Genomic DNA, 18,448 nt, shown 5'->3' with positions numbered 1-18,448 from the left:
GGATGCCGTGCCAGCGGCCGAAAATCTCTAAAATTAGACGGAGCAATAAGCAATATTCAATAATTACCGAGGTCCTATAGTCGGCACAATCACTGAGCTGGTGTCACATTATGTCTTAATAATGACAGTAATTCAAAATCATGTGAAGTTGCTGGGAATTTGCATGGGGATTCCGGCTTTTTTGTACCAGGGTTTCTGCAGGCTTACCACCTCTCAACTCAGAAATGTCTGGATCGCGCTGCCATCTAGCGTACATTGTACAATTACAACCTCACATTAATGCATTCACAAGTCATCAAACATTAAATTTTAAAACGTAAAAGTTGAGTTTGGAAATAAAAGAAGCACACGTTTTGCGCACGTTTTTTTCTCTCGTCTTTTTTTTGGGACTCGTTTAAAAGTATAACCTCTGATGTTGAGGTTGTGCAACGGAGAAAAATAACTTTCAAAGACCAACAGTAAATAAAGTCTATATCACAAGGAAATAAAAAAAAAACAGTGCAAAAGTGCACTCGTGTTTAGATTGAATGTGATTCAGATGGAAGATGGAGTCAAACTGATGTGCGTAAATCCTCTTGGAAAACATGGTAATACACCCTGATGGAAAAGAATAACTATTCGTAAAACATGCAAATATTATTTAATAAAATAAGGAAAGTGTTTTTTATACATATCTTTATCCACACAGACATATTAGCAGATATAATGGAGCGTAAATATGCAAGTGCCCCCTTTGGAAACGCATAGGAGGGATGGGTTGTTTTTTAGGTATTCAACAAGAGAGCTCTCTCTCCCGTCCCTGTCTCGGACACTCCACTGAAACTCCCCGGCAATATCTCCAGCTCTTTGAAAAGGTGAAACCAATAAGATTAAATCGGACAAAGAATTTTTTTTTTCTGTAAGTGTATCATTAAGATTTAACTCCACAGATTGGGAAAGGGGGCTCCGCAGGAGAAGAGGAGCGTAGAGTGAGAGGGGCAGCGAATGGGAGCAGGGTAGGGGCGCTAATAGAAAGCTGGGAAGCGGCGAGAGAAAGAGGAGAAAGTGGACAGCAGGACATTGAAAGAAGACGCACCGGCGACGGCGGTTAGCAGCAGAGGAGCAGCTTTCCACCTGGACGAAACGAGCCACCGACGAGGCAAGTACAGTGTTTATTTCTCACTTCTCCTACGCTACACACGCAGGGCTCTGAACGCAGGGCTAAATTCTCTGTGCCACGCCACATGACCGTTAACTTCGGAGCGTGTAGCCGAGCCGGACAGTGTCACAGTCACAACTTTGTAACAAGTGAGCAGTCGCATCTTCCCCCCCAAATCATCCCCGATGATCGAGACTGGTTTCTCCGTTTTCCAGCTGTCCTCAGTGGTTTGTACAGCCGGCAGTGTTATAGCAGGCTGCCTGTAGTACCGCTGGACATGGAAGCTGTTTTTTTTTTTTTTTTTTACACGTCCCGTGCACCTCACCTGCGAGGCTATTTGTTGTTTGAACACATAATGAAAAGATCGATAGCGGGCTGTTTGTCTCAGCGATAGTGTCACCGGATTAAAAGGCTGATCAAGGGGAGCAGCCGGTGCCCATCTTTTACGCTGCTTTCAAAGTGCCACTTTAGGCGCTACACAGCCAGATGCAAATATTATAGATTGGCGCAAAATCTGCTGAAACCGGTGCGAACACATTAGGTGGTGAAAAAGGGGCTGCGGAGAGGAAAACGCAAGAGGACATACAGTGTGATTTATCAAGGCAGCATTATTGATGGAAAGGGACTGCAATGAAAAGTGATATAAAATAAATGATGCAGTGATGTAGGCCAGGTTAAGTTAATCCAGGACAAACTGCACGTCAATCAGCTTTGTAAAATAGCCTTACATAATAACATTTAACTTAATCCTCCTCTGGGTGCGTAAAGTTCATGCTAATTAATAATTTTACCTGAGCCAAGGAGGCTAATTAAAGTATTAAAGTATTCTGCCTTTTTCCTATTTGGACAGCAAAATACGCACGTCTTCACCATGTGTTAAATTATTGGAAACACGTAAAGAAAAGATATAATCACAATACTATTGAACATATCTTTCAGGTAATGGCTGCATTTGCGCATTAGCAGCCGTCCTACATATACTGCAGTGTAATGCTTTGCAACACATAATTAATGACGTTGGAATATTTAAATTCAATCTGACTTTTCCTGTTTTAATCCAAATTGAATAATCCACTAATAAATTATCTATGAGTGTTTAAATTCCCCTCGCATGATAGTTTTGTCAAAGGACCTCATTAGTTTAACATTTATATGTAGACAGCAACAGTTCTGTCAGATCTGTGATCAATAACTTATGCCCTTTTTTACACGTGCAGTAGGACGAGGTATTCTCACGAAATGCAGCTTCAGTGCAGCTGAAACCAACAAGCAGCACAATCAATTGGGAAAACAGTGAGGTCAGGAGTGCAAGGCCCCCCAATAAAACAACGCACGACTCCAGGAACGCGTTTTTGGAGCATTTCAAAACGACACAGAGATTCACAAATCATCGAGGGGTCTGTTATCAATGATTGTGTGTGATCACGTCAGCGTTATAACAATAGCATATACTAAAAAGACAGCGTATGAGCTCAAGAGAGGCTGCTTCTCTTTTCCAGGGGGCCTCAGCTCAGAACGCCTCCTGTGCACACACTGTGCTCTGCTCCTGGACGCCGGGTTACAGGGCCACATACAGCTGATGCTGATCGCTGACACCTCAACGCCTGCCTGGTAAATTTAAATAATTTAGAAGTAAGTGATGAACACTTTTATCCGTGGAACTATGAGGGGTCGTCACACAGTGTCTCCACGTTGGGTCCAGGCTATTTGTTTGAATAGCAGACACTGATTAATAGTCAAATCGAGCATGTGTGGCAGAAACACGCAGCTCCAAACCCTCAAAATGACTTTACACGTGTTGGACTGCGCTCCTGTGGAGTGTAGAGACGTTTGTCAGTAACTTTATTTTCATTAACAGCGAAGGAAACTTATTTACAAAGTAAGCACTTGTGCGCCACTCACACGGTTTCACCTGTTATTTAGTGTAAATGCACATTTGTAGATTATTTTATATTGTTTTCGACATTTTCAGAGCACATATGATGTGCCATTAAAAGGCATTGAAGCAAATACAAGTTATAGATGTATACTATCCAACAGGATGCATGTCATATTGACAAAGACTACATTTAGAGCACGTTATTCCCTTGTCTATCTTTCAACGATATGTTTTTAGTCTCATTTGTTTTTACAAATGGGCTTCCGGATAATTTGCTCCCTCGATGGAAGCAGTAACCCTGCAGTGTCATATTGATTAATGCTGTTTTAGTTGAGCAACAAGGGCCAATTATTATTGTTATTATTATTATTTTTTCAATTAACTCGAAATCGTCAAAAATAAAATGGGATTAAAGCCTTCGACCTGCTCGGAACAACAGTGGCTGTGACCTGGTTTTATGAGTGAGAAACTATTACTGCAGTGAAGTTAGTGTAACTTTCCTCAACACCTCTTAAGCCTGTAAAAAAGAGGCTGAGTCTCACCGTGCGCTCTCCGCTGAACACCGAGCAAACACTAACACTCATATTTCTGCGAGTCCTAATTAAAAAAAAAAAGAAAAAAAAAATCAAACTGATTTTCGTGTTTGAATTGAAGGTTTTGTTGCTTTGAGTGGTTGTGTGTTGAAAAAAAGGGAAGGAGGGGGGTGAAGGGTGTGTGTGTGTGTGTGTGGGTGTAGCGGGGGTGGGGGTGCTGGTGGGTGGGGGGGTAGCTTCTTTTTGTCCAAATCTGATCCCCAAATTATTCTGGGGGCTCAGATTGGTGTGAAAGGGACGAGAAGGTCACTTGAAATCGCCTTTTATCCGCTGGCTTTTTTTTTTCTATGGATCAGCAACTTTCAATAGACATAATCTAATCGCTCTTAATGGAAAGGCCATTCGTGAGAAATAGTGGAAATATCGTTGAGCCTATAGACCACAGGCATTTAAGCATTTAACAGGCAAAGAGTTCACAAAATAGCATGGGTATTAATTATTACTGACAAAGTGTCTCCTCAAAAACAGGGAAAGTTGAGATCAGCTGGAAACAGCAGTGTGTTTATTCACTGTGTGTATTATATAACCCTGTTAATTTCTATAATTAATCGTATTGATGTGTGTGATTTTTTAAAGTTATCGTTTTGCCCTAAAAGGACTTTAATCTAAGTGTAAAACTGCGCTGTCCTACTGCGTGAAGCATCCTAGTTTGTATGCAGATATGATTGTTTATTCCTTCATTATTTTTAATATGGCCGCGCGTCTCCAGAGATTTGAGATCCTTCTGTTTTAGACGTGATGAATGAAAGTCTCTTTCCAGGGTTTTTTTTTTTTTTGCATTCCCTGACTATAATTGAGGACAATAACTGCGATGACTTCCCCCAATTAGACTTGAGGTTGGAGTTAAGTTAGAGGGACTGTCAGTTTAAGCTATGGGGCAATGGCTTTATTGCTCACTAACCATCATTTCTTTAGAGCCTATGTGCTAATTACTTTGGATGGTCCCAGAGACGCAGATTATAAATCCATTAGCACCCAAACCCTCGCGGTTCCGCAGTGCAAACACTGTAATTTTGCAGCACACCAAAAAACCAAACTTTAAGTACCAGAAGCTGGATGAAGGGAAACAGCTTTTCAACAGCGCGTGTGTACTTGTTAGGGATCCACTGTGAGAGGAAGCCATGGCGCATATCAATCAAACACACAGCAAACTGAGCACAACTGAAAACGAACTGACAGGCGGAGATGTCTCGTCAGAGGGGTCTGACTGTCAGTGACCGGTGGTTCGGCTCAAAAACGGCCCGTTTGTATCACTGCATCACACATGATCAACACAATTTTAATAACGCGGCTGCTATTTTTACGCAACTTTGGGAAATCATTTATTCTTATTCCCAAAGTGGCCGTGAAACATCCGGGGAGCGACGCAGCCTCAAGGAATAAAAAGTGAATTAAAATAAGACTTAATACCTGTTTGACTGCGTTTAGAGGAGGCAACACACAAAAAAACCGGGGGTGCGCGAAGGCATCTCACCCTTTAAGTAATTTATTTCGGGGAAACCGGAGGGCAAAGGTGGAATTCTTGAGAAATTCAACAAGGATAAGGGAGCTTTAGGAATTCTGCACGCAGATTACCTTTCATCCCATCCTCACATTATCCGACAACACACAGTAGAAATATAGCTCGGCGACAAAAGGGCGAGATTACCCTCCGACACAGAGGAGTGCAAAACAATTTTTAAGAAGTATTGCGATTATTAGGGGAGCGGAGAGAGAGAGAGAGAGAGAGGGGAGAGGAGGAGGAGGAGGAGGAGAGAGGAAGAAGGGGGGTCAACACAGTAGAGGAGTGATTCCCTGTGTGCTTTTAAAGGGAGACACACAAAAAAGGATGACATAGCTCACCGTTCAGTGTCCTGACTCTGTCCTGGTGTTATACTGGGTGATGGATCACCTACAAAAAAAAGGAGTTTACCCTCCTTTTTATGTGTGCATAAATATTTATAGTGTGTAAATTCACATTACACACAATGTGAAACAGAGCAAAGCTAGGATAATTAATATGGATGTATGTACAGTTTAGTCCTCTTTGTCTTTGCTGACTTTTAACAAATTGCTGTGTACACTTTTGGTTATGGTGCCTGTGCTGTGATCGCAGACACCAGGTCAGAGTTTCACCCCCTTATGGTTTAACTTTTGCTTTATAACTAACTGAGTGGCGTCACATGAGCGCTGCGTTATATTTCCCCTGTTTTGTTTTTTTCTTCCCACAAAAACTAACACACAGCAGGGGCTTAATTAGAAATGTAGTGTAGCTGAACCATCAGCAAGCTGGAGCTGAGAAAGACCGAGCACACAGTCTAGTTTACATCAGTAACGCAGAGAACAGGAAATTATTTCCCCACAAAACTCGCACAGGCAGTTTGAGAAAAAAAAAACGTATTTATTTACTTATGTTTAGCAGCCATGAAAATATTTAGTGACATAAATGAATCTATACAGGGAGGTAAAGCTGCAAACAAGGTCCTAAACAACTGTGAAATACTATTTATTATAACGCTTAAATATAGAACAAAGTAGCAAACACAGAAATTGTGTGAAATGTAGTTTTTATTATATCAAACATTTAATTGAAATCACTGTTAAAAATATTCAAATTACAAGATACCCTCTCTCTTTCTCTCTCACACCTACACACACACACACACACACACACACACGGACAGAACCCTCTGGAGATTTTGTGTATTTTCATTTTGAAGGGTGTGTGTCTGGGTGTTTGCATGTGTGGGCACATGTGTGTAAAAAAGGCAGCGAAGTGAAGGTGTGAAGGTGGCCTGTGTTTAGTGTCCAGACCTGGCAGATTGTGACCTTATCAATGTGAAACTCTTAAGATAAATTATTCATAGCACCTGTTTGATGTCTCCGGCCAAAGAATGACAAAGGTGTAAGATTTGAGATCTCGAAGCCATGAATATCACTTACTGTGCTCCCTTTTTTCCTTTTTCTTTTTTGTTAAAGAGCAGAAAAAGAAGCTGAATTTTAAACAACTGAGAATGAACAATTTGTTTCTTTAACAGGGGGGCTGCAGACCGGAGAGCAGCCATAGATAGTAAGTGTATGCTAATATCTTACTGATACATAAATTCAGCTAAACTGTATCTCAATCTGCCATTTTCAGCATGCAATGTGTGCCATTGTCTGAATGTCACGTGACTCGCAGGTGTCCAGCGATTATGTCGGTCACCGAGGCGGGCCACCCGCATCGTCGCTGCCTGGTTTACCCTCACCTTAATTTGAAACCTGAAGCAGAGATTTTGTGTGAGTGATTCAGCCGAGCTAACCTTGCCCTTTGTAACTGAGTTTGTGTTGTGTCTCCTCGCAGGCAGAGAGCGGCATGGCGGCCCCGGCGTTTGGAAACACAGCGGGATGTGTCAGTGTGGTGCAAGGACTGACACGGGGATGAGATGTAATTTATGACGAGTGCTGTTTGATTATAGGACAGCGACGGTGATACCGCTACTTAGCACGAGTGCTGGGATCACTGACATGACAGCCCTGCACCGACGAGCTCACTGTATTTAGTCATACATGTGGTTAATATAACATTAACTGTACATTTGTAGTCCGTCTCTGAATACACTGCTGCTCTCTCTCTTTACTGCTCAGTTCAGATGTAGTTTTAGCATTAAGTACATTACTGGAGTGTGTGTTTATTAAGTACGATTCAGAGCTACTCAGAAATGAGTCCAAGCATCCTGGGGCTCAAATTCTTTCTCAATGGTTTGTTTTGGAAAAAGACCATAGAATATTTTTTGGGAAACTGGCAGCTGGTCCTCTCATAGCTAGAGGTCAACATAACACTCAGTATTAATAAAACAAATAAGACTGGGATGGATATTAATGATGATATATACAGATGTCCGGCGCATGAGTTTGAATTATGTGTGAGCATGCTGAAGGAGAGACACTCTCACAGATACTCTCACACATGTTTATGTGTTGACTTGTGTGTGTGTGCGCGATAGCCGAGTTCGTTTCCCTCAGATGTTCCCTTTGACCTTTGACCCCGCAGTTGGGGTCAAGCCCTGACAAATGAGATGGTCGAGTTCTGGCCAGAACTGCAAACATTCCACAACAATCTTCTGTCCTCCTCCTCCCCTCTCCTCATATCCGTCATTCCTCACCCCTTCACTCCTCTCTCAGTGTGTGTCTCTTCCACGACTTAAGAGCGAGTCGGAGAAAGTTCTCATTACAAACAAACATGCTTTATAGTATTTGCTGTGGGAATCTTAAAGCACACACCCTTCAAATTAAGAATTACAACATTGGTTAGATTTAATATCCCCCGACATCTGCCTTGTTCACAGAAGAAAAAGAAAACAGAAGAGTGTGATCTTAGAGGAGAGGCTGGGTTAAAGATTTGGATATTGCAACCCCGCAACTTTGAAAGCACACTGTGTGTGTTTGGAAAGCTTGTCAGTGATGTCAAGGATGAGAAATGTTGCAGTGTGGTTTTTTACACACGCTGCTGGCTCTAGCATTTCCGGCAACATTTCTCACTCTGCCTCCCTCACACCATCCGCTCTGCTGCAATATCCCCACATTTTTCCATCCTTTCACTTCTTCCTCTCCCCTCCCTCCCTCCCTCCCTCCCTCCCTCCTTGTTCGCCTTCTCTCCGCTCTCTGACCACTCTTACCCTTCCTCTCTGCCGCACCACCCTGCCCAATCTCAGCCTCTCCCTCCCTTCTCCGTCCTCCCAGCACATTCACCGCCCCCCCCCCCACCCTCCTCTCTTTTCCTCCACCCACTATTTTCTCAGATTTTCTAACATGCCGTTCCACAGAATGCTACCACCTGTGTCTTTAGGGAGAAAAGGGGGGCTATTGGTATTCCTCTTCGGGAAGCTGGTTAAGGTAAGTGGCACCCTCTATTACAATGACACGGCAAATAATGGTTCTGCTTGTTGTGTTTCTGTATTACCTTTTGTTTTTTTTTCCATGGAATGACCCCGGCTTCCTAAGCATCACCACCCTCCATCAGAGCTCTAGCTACAAGTCACTGCTGTAAAAACACACACAGTCACTATCGATGAACGTCAGCCGAGCAGCACGCAGCGCCACAAAAGGAGCCTGGAGACCAACAAAGCTGGCTGATACGGTAACACTGAGTGGATCATGCTCTTGAACTTGCTTTCATAATGATGTAATATTAATAAAGGCAATGCAACACAGCAAAGATCTTAATAAAAACACATCAATCCCGATATGCGTGTATGTGTTTTTTTTTCTCTCTTCACTCCCCGTTGAATTGTGATACCATTTGATGTCGGCTGTTATGTGATTCATCGGAGGGTACAGCTGCTTCACATGGATCTTGGCCTGGACAGGACTGTTTCCTCACAGGGCAGCTCATCACGTGACACAATCACACGGATAGATCTGCGCTCTAATTGGCCGCTCGCTGGCGCATCACCGTGGCAAATCTGGGTGCATGTATACAGCTCTCTGCTTTGAATAGTAAAATGGTGGGTTGTGTTTTGCCTTCTGAGGCGAGAGGGCAGTGAGTTCAGTGTACATCTGGGGGTGGGGAATCAAGGGGCTGTTGCTATGATGATCTACAAAAGAATATGTCATTACTAGGACAATGCACACGGCTCTGCAGTTGAACTGAAACAATGCAATGCCCCACAGTGAAGTTGCGCAGCCAGGATGGTAAGAAAGGAGGTTTCAATTACTGCAGGGCTCCAGCATCTTCCTGATTCCTCTTCCTCAACCTCATGCCCCCGTTTCTCCCTCCATTCATTCACATCCAAGATATGTCCACGCATTAATGACCGGTTGGCTGCCTGTATGTTAAGTGTAAATAAATAATAAAGCTCTCCTATCACTGTCATCACCGCCAGCCATCAACTCGTTGGGGTTAAAGCAGGCAGCAAGCGACAGGCAACATGGAAAATATGTGTAGGCGTATGTGTGTAATCATGGCCATGTCCATGGTGCAGTTCAGCCGATTGTGTTTACGTCCCTCTCCTCCTCCTCCCGCTCTGTATGTCCACAGGCGGCTCAAGGATGTAAAGGAAGGGCTCAGAGCCACTTGATTCCCTGCCACCACCCACCGTTACCCCAGTGTTACCGGAGTGTGGATGTCTGCCCCTGTCCCCCAGAGCCTCAGTCCCGCTCTCCCCCACCCCTCAACAACCAACACGCACCCACCTACCCAGCCTCCCGACCCCCAATCCCTCCACCTCCCCGCCTCGCTCCCTGATTCAGTGTGTAAAAGCGCCCCCTGAATGATGGATTACTGTGTCACCGCAGCCTGCGAAGGATTAATTTGTTTCATTGATTTCTCTTTAGGCAGAATGCCAGCGTCTGCCGCTTCCCACCTTTTCCCCAAGACTCGCAGCTGTAATAGACGGTAATGGCCTAAGACAAATCAACCCGTTTCTTGTAAAAATAGCAGCAAATAACCCTCCCCACCCTCCAGCCTGCACTCTTCTCGGGAACACATCGGGGAGTGGTGGTGGTGGGGTATCAGGGGGTGTTCGATTCATTCTCATCCTCCATCTCTATCAGTCTATCAGGCTATCCTTCCACACCACCGTCCCTCCTTATCCTGTTCTGAGCCAGAGGAGACCATCCAGTCACTCTAACAAAGCCATAAGTCTGCCGTACTTACAGCTCCCTCTCAGGCCTCACAATGGATGGGTAATGACAGCGCTGTCTGGAGGGGGCTGTGGGAGTTGGGCCATTCTCTCCAGTAATGGAAGCAGTTACTGCCATTCCCTATACACCTGCAGGAACAGCTAACTGTTAACCACTGTGATCTATGGCGAGGCCTTACCGCGCTAGGCTAAGGTTGAAGGGTTGTAGTGACACCTCTGAATTAGGGCATGTCTGCACGACACATCTTTTTTCTGTCTTTGCTTCGGTGCATGAAGGTATTCTACTGTATGTGGAGAGCTGTGGAAAAGCATTGTGGTTATTCATAAACAAATGTGCGCCAATGAATCAGGTTCAGCTCTTAGCACTGCAGACTGACAATCCGGCATACCTGACACTCACTGATTTAACGTAGACATAAGATGCTGCCACATCTTTACTACCCTGTCACTGCTTTGAACGATGGGAAACCCAAACTGCCTGTAACATTAAGCACACCACTACAGGCTGACTGTCCTCGAACGCTTTCCAATCCCACAGAGATTTACGAGCAGAACCAGATCCATTAATCCATTGTTGATTTGCTGTGGCTGCCCTGCAGGGTTTTCGGGATCAGATATCATACAGTGCTGAAACTCACGCCGCTGCGCAGCAGGGTAGACTGTAACACCCTGACCGGTGCTGAAAACGCTGCACCAAGCATTAGGAAATTAAACACAAGCCAGTGTTTTTTCTAGTTTCACATTTGAAATTCCTGCATGTCTACAGACATATGAACTTTTGACAGGAAACACTGTCAGTTACATTAAAAATGACAACTAAAAACCAGAGTGACAATCCATAGAGGGCTCAGTACAGTGAATTAGAGCTAGTACACAATGTGATAATGACCCCGGCTGCAGGGAAATCTCATCAGCTCCCTGCAATCAATTTAACAGTGTTTACAAAGCCACAGGCTGAGGTTTGTGCTCGGGGACAGAGCAGTGGTCACCTGGTGCTCCACTAGATCCCCCTGCTAAGCTGGCCTCTCCTGGGTAAACCTCCACAAAGCCCCCTCATGTCTGACACCACCAGGTCCTTCAAATACTGCTCTCAGACAGAGGATTAGGTAATCTCACCATGATACTGTCTTTTTCTCTATTTCTATCACTTTTTCTTCCTCATTGTCACCCTTTTCTCTACCCTTGCATTCTCATACCTTACATCCTCCCTCCCTCCCTCTCTCTCTCTCTCTCTCTCTCTCTCTCTGGCCTGTTGAAGTGCTTGTACTACTCAGGGCACATCTATCCTCAGGGGTCCTTACATTCTTAAGTGCCTCCAGAAAAGGTTAGCTGGCAGGTAATTGTCCAGCTGTGGTCGGGCTTATCTTAATTGTGGGTGCTTCAGTGCAAGCTACACTTCCTTTGATGAAGAGACTTACAGTATGAGGAGGACAGAGATAGGAGGACGGGATAAGAAAAGGATTTCTCATTTTGAAAGTGTATTTGATATTTTTCCTCTGGCCGTTTGTTCTTTGCAGCCAGAGATGAGCATTTGTAATTTGAAAATGTAAAATGTTTTTCGGATATGACATAATATTTTTATTTACATATTTTTGCGTTGTTGTGTCTTTTCTGGGCATCACTGGATGGTTTCCATTATAACACACTCAATATTTGTTTTTGCACATGTATGGTAAAAAAGCAGTGCTGGCCTTACGACGGCCAAATGACTAGCTCTTCAGCCATGCTAAATCTATACTTCTATTAGCCATCTGATCATATGTGTGTGTGTGTGCGTGTGTGTCGATAAGAAGCTTTAGGGGGGTTAGTGTTTGCATTGCCCCAGTCAAAGGTCATGACTGACCAATAAAATATTTCCAGAGCGCCATCAATAACTCCGACATGCAGACTAATACAGTATGGGATTGCGGGTAGGGGGAGGAAGCCTGCTGTGCTTGCTCCGAGCAGAATGGATGAACAAGAGGCCAAAAGGTTATTGGACAGACTTCGGCCCCCTGCCCCTGCACCCTCTCATATGTGCATTTGATAGCGACAGGGGCAATTATAAAGGTATACTTCAGACAGGTCAAATGGGAGAGGGCAAAGTGCAGAACCTTTAAAGCACTGGCCGGAGTCAAAGGTTAGGATGGACATAGGACATCATAGCATGCTGCTGGGCAAGGGGTAATGGAATCAGGGCTATAAAGACACAGACTGATGAGCAGGATAAAACAGATCTTATCTTCTCTTCATTTATGTAATACTGTCATAGACAAAGAAAATTACACAAGCCACTCCTGATCAAAATCTAAAATTATGGCATTAAATGATGCTTGACTACAGAGTGGTGTGCATGTGTGTGTTTAAATACTGTTTGTTGTCTGAGGAACTATCAGGCTTCACTACTATTAAATATGAATAGCGCAAGGTCAGGGAAGGTCATGGCATGCATTTAGCACCAGTGACCACTGCCAAATGTAAAGGTCAAAGTGGAATTGCCTGAGTCGGAGCAATACAACGTTTGCCCGTCCACATTTATGCATCCTATTGGCAGTGATTTATGGAGGGAGATAAGCGTACGGATGGGAAGAAAACACTCTCTTTCTCCTATCCCGTCAGACTCGGTAAATACACTACTCACTCATATCAATCACCATGTCACAGTGAATCGCCACTGTATGCTTCCTGCTTAGATTAAAAACTGCCTTTGTCTTGCTCTGCCTTCTCCCTCCAGCTCTGGGGAACACACTGGCGGTATTGTTGCTATTTCACAAGCTCTGTATTAGCATTTCAAACCGCTGTGGTACAAAAGTAGTGAGTATGTTCAAAGTCAGTGGTATGCTTTAGTTACATGGCATCCTTCATGGAAAGATTCCATACTGTATCAATCATACACTATAGATGTCAGGTCCTCAATAGATCTCTAAGATGCTGAGGAGAAAATAGTATGCTTTTTTACAAATGCTGTTATGTGACAAAATGCTTCTTTTTTTTTTAACTCATATAATATTCCCCCACTTCTGTTTATTTCTAGGCCCTGTAGAGACTGCGGTGCTATTTTATTCTCTTTTAATGGGTTTTCATGCATTTGGTTTGCATTAGAAAGAAAAAAAAAGAAACGCTCTCCACGCTGTTACTTTGATCAGAATACAGGGCATTTAAAAGATTGCAGGTTGGAGCAGGTTTTATGCTTATAAAACACATCACTGCTGATTACAATCAATTCCCCGTCCCCTGTCCTCTGCAGGACAACATTCCTGTTCTGCAGCCAGACGGCCTGTTTGGCATTTTGCAGAAGCAGCCACTCTGGGGGTGCCTTGACTGGGCCAGCGATTAACTCTATATCCCTGCTTTCAGAATTTTGTAGGCCTCTTGAACATGAACATGTTCCTCATGTCCCTTTGGCTCCTTAAATGTAAAAACCAGCCTGTAACTGGTGCACCACAGCTTTCGCAAACTACCCCCAAGTGGTTCAGAAACCAGCCAGAGAAAAGTCCAAAAAGAAAACATGCTTTTGAACTGCCGGCCAAAGCGGAAACATGGTCTAGTAAGTTGCCTTTTTAACCTGAACCATAAAGACCAATTTTTCCTTTCCTCCAATAGTAATAAATACGCTCCTTTCCTTTATTACACATATTATGTTTTTCATGGTAAGATCAAAGGGCGATAATGCGTGACACCATATGCACCAGTGTATATTGCCTGACACTTTCTGTTTAGTTTTCCATCAGTCTGCATACAACTTCAATATGACAAAAAACCTCTTTAACGCCAGAAAAAAGTGCGGTAGCAAAAGTATAGAATGTTCCTCCTCTGGAAATCATATCAATTTCACTGCATCGACTGTAGAGGTCAGCTTTGAGGATCAGATTCTTACCATTTTAATACCAGCGATGACATTTCCCTGCACACCGGCCGTTACAGCGCCTAGCCCTCCCTCCCCGTGAGAACAACGGTTCTAAAGGCCGTTTATATACGGGACAAGTTCTGTGCGATCTGTCACATTCATCTCTATTTCCCATTCACCACGGGGCATTTGAACCACATCAGAATCTATTACCACCATGCAGATTCAGCCCCCGCTGACAATACAAATCATGATAAGATGGAGCAGTGACTCCATAAACACCCTCGCTTGTATATCACATCATATGAGCTGGGCTGGATAGGAGATCCTACTTGTGATCTATGTGATCGTCTATTTATATGGATGGACTAAAGATATCATTACATCTCTGTCTGTCTTTAACCTGTGTCTGTTACTACCCCATTCAAACAATAGATATAAATAGTGGTGCGTGTGTGTGTATGTGTGTGTGTGTGTGTTTATCTGCGGGAGCATCCATCACTCAGCAGTAGGAGTTCCAAATCAGTTGCTTGTGAGGAGAGATTTATGCTGTAATGCATCAAATCAACAGACCTTTACAGTAAAATATGATTTTATCAATAGGCCTGATCAATAGTGCATGCAAGACGTTGTGTAATTATTACAGGGGTCCGTATCAATAAAACTGTCACGCATGACCTCCTGCCAAAGGCTATGGAGCTGGGAGTCACAGACAGTCGAAGAAAGGTTTGTGTCGGGTCCCTGAGATGTTTGATTACCTGTACATAAGGTCACGTCTTTGATGTACCATAACTTATCAGGATGTCTCGGCTGAGGCGAGACTCAGGCAAGGAAAGTTTTGACAGCAGTGACTACTACGACTGCATAGAAACATATTTAAACCTTTACGTGTATGACGCATTTTACTGACCGATAAATACTTCCAGGTCTGTTTAAAAACGGCCATTGTTAGTGAATTGTGTTTCCCTGCACCTCCGCCGACATTAGAGAATATAAATGATAGAGATGCGGATGACTGTCTTTACTGGAGTGAGGATCATTTGTCCTGAAGCAAGACAATCTCAGAGTGGAAGAAAGACTGTCAAAGAGAGCTTTGTATTACACTGTAGTGGGAGCTCTCTGCATTAACACACACACGCGGTCACATACACACACATACAGTACACCAGAGAGAGAGCGTGAGGCAGGGACCAATGAGGCAGTTTATATCGGGATTTTGTTTCACAGCCACGGCCTCCTGGGAGAGAGGGGTCTGCCAATAACACTTAAGAGACAGAGCAGGAAAAGTAAGTGCTTTTATTACAGCTCATCACTCATGTAATTTCTGGCAGCATTTGTGATTACAGATCAAGTGATTGACTAACTACACATTCGGCGGCTGAGTTATGAACCGGGTGCCTACCATTCCAGCCCCGGCAGATTCTCCGTGTCAGCTGTAACTCATCCTCTCCCAGGGTGCTAAATCAAAGAGCACACTGTGGCCGGAAGAGTTAAATAATAACTTGAGCTTTATTGTAAATCTGTCAGAAATTAAACCTGCGCGGACGTCGTCTTGGCCCTGATGTTGTACTGCATGGGGTGAAGAGGCTGGATGGAGGGGGATCAATAGAGGCCCTGATGGAGGTATTGATGGATGACAGGTGAGGTGGGTGTGTATGCGTGCGCCTATGTGTGTGCAAGGGGTGGGATTGAATCACCCTGGGGTTAGGTGGAGAGCACGGCTCAGGGTGTTTAATCGACAGGTCTCACCTTGAATCGATTGGCAGGAGTCTCGCAGGGCAAAAACGTGATACACACAATCAACACTTACTCACACACTCCAAAACAAACCATAGGGAGCGTAACAGACAGTGGGGTGGGATGCTGGCGGATGTCTCTAAGCCATTAGCACTGCATGCCTGTATATAGTCAGTGTTGGGTTTGGTGTTCACTAAAGCCAATTGAAGATTAATTTTAAAAGCACTTTTATCGTTTTACTCATCACTCTCCTGGTGCTGCAGTTCATTTGAAATCCCTGATCCCTGATCTGATAGTGTCCTTTTTAAAACTGGGATCAAAGTAATTAATAGTAATTAATTATTAGCTTTAATGTCCAACTGAAATTACAACTACTCTGATGAACAAAACTGGAACAACAAACACATCAGCTCAATATTGCAACATAACTCATAACTTACTGGTGCTACTGTAATGACAACTTTATACATTGATTCATAAAATCACTGCTTAAAGTGATAAAATATTAATAATTACAACATTACTAGAAGTATTCATTAGAGCTCACCCGCCTGATTTAACGTCATCCCATTTTATTGACTGATATTGGATATTTTTTTACTCCAATATCGGTATTGGCCCCAAAAATCTGGTATCAAGGCTTAATCCAGGGCTTTGGTATTAAAGGATAAGTTCACCCAAAAATAAAAATTTGGTAATCATCTACACACCCCCATGCAGATGAAAAGTATTATAGGCCATAAAAAACCCCCTGAAAAAACAAAAACAAAACATAAAATGGCTCCATACAGCTCATCAAGCACAATCCAAGTCTTTGGAAGCCACCTTTTTAAATCCAAAATCTTCACTGCCGCTGCAGAGGTTAAAGCGTTAGCATGCACCCTGTATGAAGTTGGTTCAATTTGGGATCTCAGGGCTTCCAGCAACTTGAATTATGTTGGCAGAGCTGACATTTTCTGTTTATTTTGCTGTTGTTTTTTTTTTGTTTTTTTGTACATTTACATACAAGTCCTCATCTACTTCAGTTGTTTAGGAGAATGCTGCAATGCTGTTTTGCTGTGACGCTCCAGAAATGTTTTGTGGTGAGAAGACAGTTTTTACATTTTTGGGTAAACTTTTCATGTAATAAGCAATTTTTATATCATCAAGCAATAATTTTACTTTAATTGAAACACATTTTGTCATTTGTCTAACCCAAAACTGTCAACATGTTACACAGTGCCAAGTTATTGACAAAAGGTCCTTTTTGCTAGATGTAGATCATGAAAAAAACATCACACGCACAATTTATAATGAAATCCTGACAAGAGGAATTACCATGTGGTTGTGGTACAACCACATGGTACAAGGCTAATGAAGGACCTCTCTCAGAAACATAAAACAAACTAAACAGAGCAAAGACACAGAGAAGAGCAGACTCAAAGAAAGCTTTGTTTCCTGTAATGATCCTACTTTACTTTGAGAAACCTCATCATATAGTATTATCTCATACCTAAAAGAGCCATAGCGGCAGACATATGTGACTCATACTGCAGAGATGAGCAGCCATGAAAACACTCCACAGTGAAATGTCTCACAAGATCTGAGAGGGTGCTATGTCTTTAATAAACAACACACTAAGTATTAATTAAAATGAGGTAGTACGCAAGGTGAAAACTCTCAACTCTCTCAGGTGCTGTTGGAATGTGGTGATTCGAGGACTCTGCAACTCCAACACGCGACAAAAGTCTAAAGCTTTTAGAGGAGGTCAAGGTTCGTGAGTGTCGTTGAATGAGATGGTTTGTAAGAGGAGCATACTTGCCAAATCACAGTGTGGGGTAAAGTGAAGGCCATTAATGCTGATCTGAAGCATGTTTTGGAGAGCTCTTACAGAGGAAAATACTCTGTTTGCCAATCACCTTGGAGCCAAAAGTATTCAGCTTTATATGTGGTCTCCAAAAAAGCATTATCAAGTAGATAATGGAGTGAACACTCTCTTGCCATAGCGAGTCAGTTTTGGGAACTATTGGTTATGAATGTGATAAACATATTTTGATTTCAAATTGCTAACATAACCTGCAAAAAAAGGGGAAACATATACATTTAAAAGTTCAAACATGAGATAAATCCGAAGTGGATTCTTATAGATTCTTCCGAGAAGTGCCAGAAGAAGAAGCCACCCTTCTGTGTGTAGGACAGTACCTGAAGGGTTCTGAAGAGGAAGGAGACAGGGAAAGAGAGGTTTCAACTTGTGTACCCGGGTGGGAGGACATCTGAGCTTGCTGATCAAGGCTCACATGTGGAGAAGAGTTATAAATCGGAGACTTGAGGCCAGAGTGTAGTCCGATTCTTGAACGGTGACAAGAGGCTGCTCTCTGAGCCACTGGGGGTCTGGGCTTGGGCCTGAGCCTAGGATTCTGCAAAATGCTGCAGTCACTTCCAGACTTCTGGACCAATTCAGTTAAATGCGTAGATTTCTCCTGAGGAGACAAAAATAATGAAAGATGTGAAAACATCCTAGTTTTTCTAGAGAATTAGTTTTCTTGGGTATATAAAGTCCTTTTAATTCCAATGCTTACTTACTTACTGTAATCTACTGTTCCTGCAGCAGTCCACTACTAAAGTCACACCTCAAGCCTGCCAACCAATTAATGTATACTTGCTTCTTTAATCTCAGGGAAAGTGATTCAATGC

General features: G+C 43.2%; 1 protein-coding gene across 1 annotated transcript in view; it reads right to left on the bottom strand.

Annotated features, from left to right (window-relative positions):
- Positions 1-17,895: 17,895 nt before the first annotated feature.
- Positions 17,896-18,448, bottom strand: part of LOC311261909 (serine/threonine-protein kinase Nek9-like) — a gene marked incomplete at its 3' end in the record, with an annotated part of 297,004 nt that continues 296,451 nt past the window's right edge. The window contains exons 15-16 of the mRNA XM_084360923.1: positions 18,012-18,234; positions 17,896-17,966 (exon numbers count right to left, since the gene is read on the bottom strand). Of these exons, the coding sequence (XP_084217049.1) occupies positions 17,896-17,966; positions 18,012-18,234 (294 nt within the window). The remainder of the gene's footprint in view (positions 17,967-18,011; positions 18,235-18,448) is intronic.

Source organism: Pagrus pagrus (assembly GCF_965226575.1).
Source record: "Pagrus pagrus genome assembly, chromosome: 8".
NCBI lineage: Eukaryota > Metazoa > Chordata > Actinopteri > Spariformes > Sparidae > Pagrus > Pagrus pagrus.
Note: the sequence above shows the minus strand (reverse complement) of the source record. Positions and strands in the feature narration are given on the sequence as shown.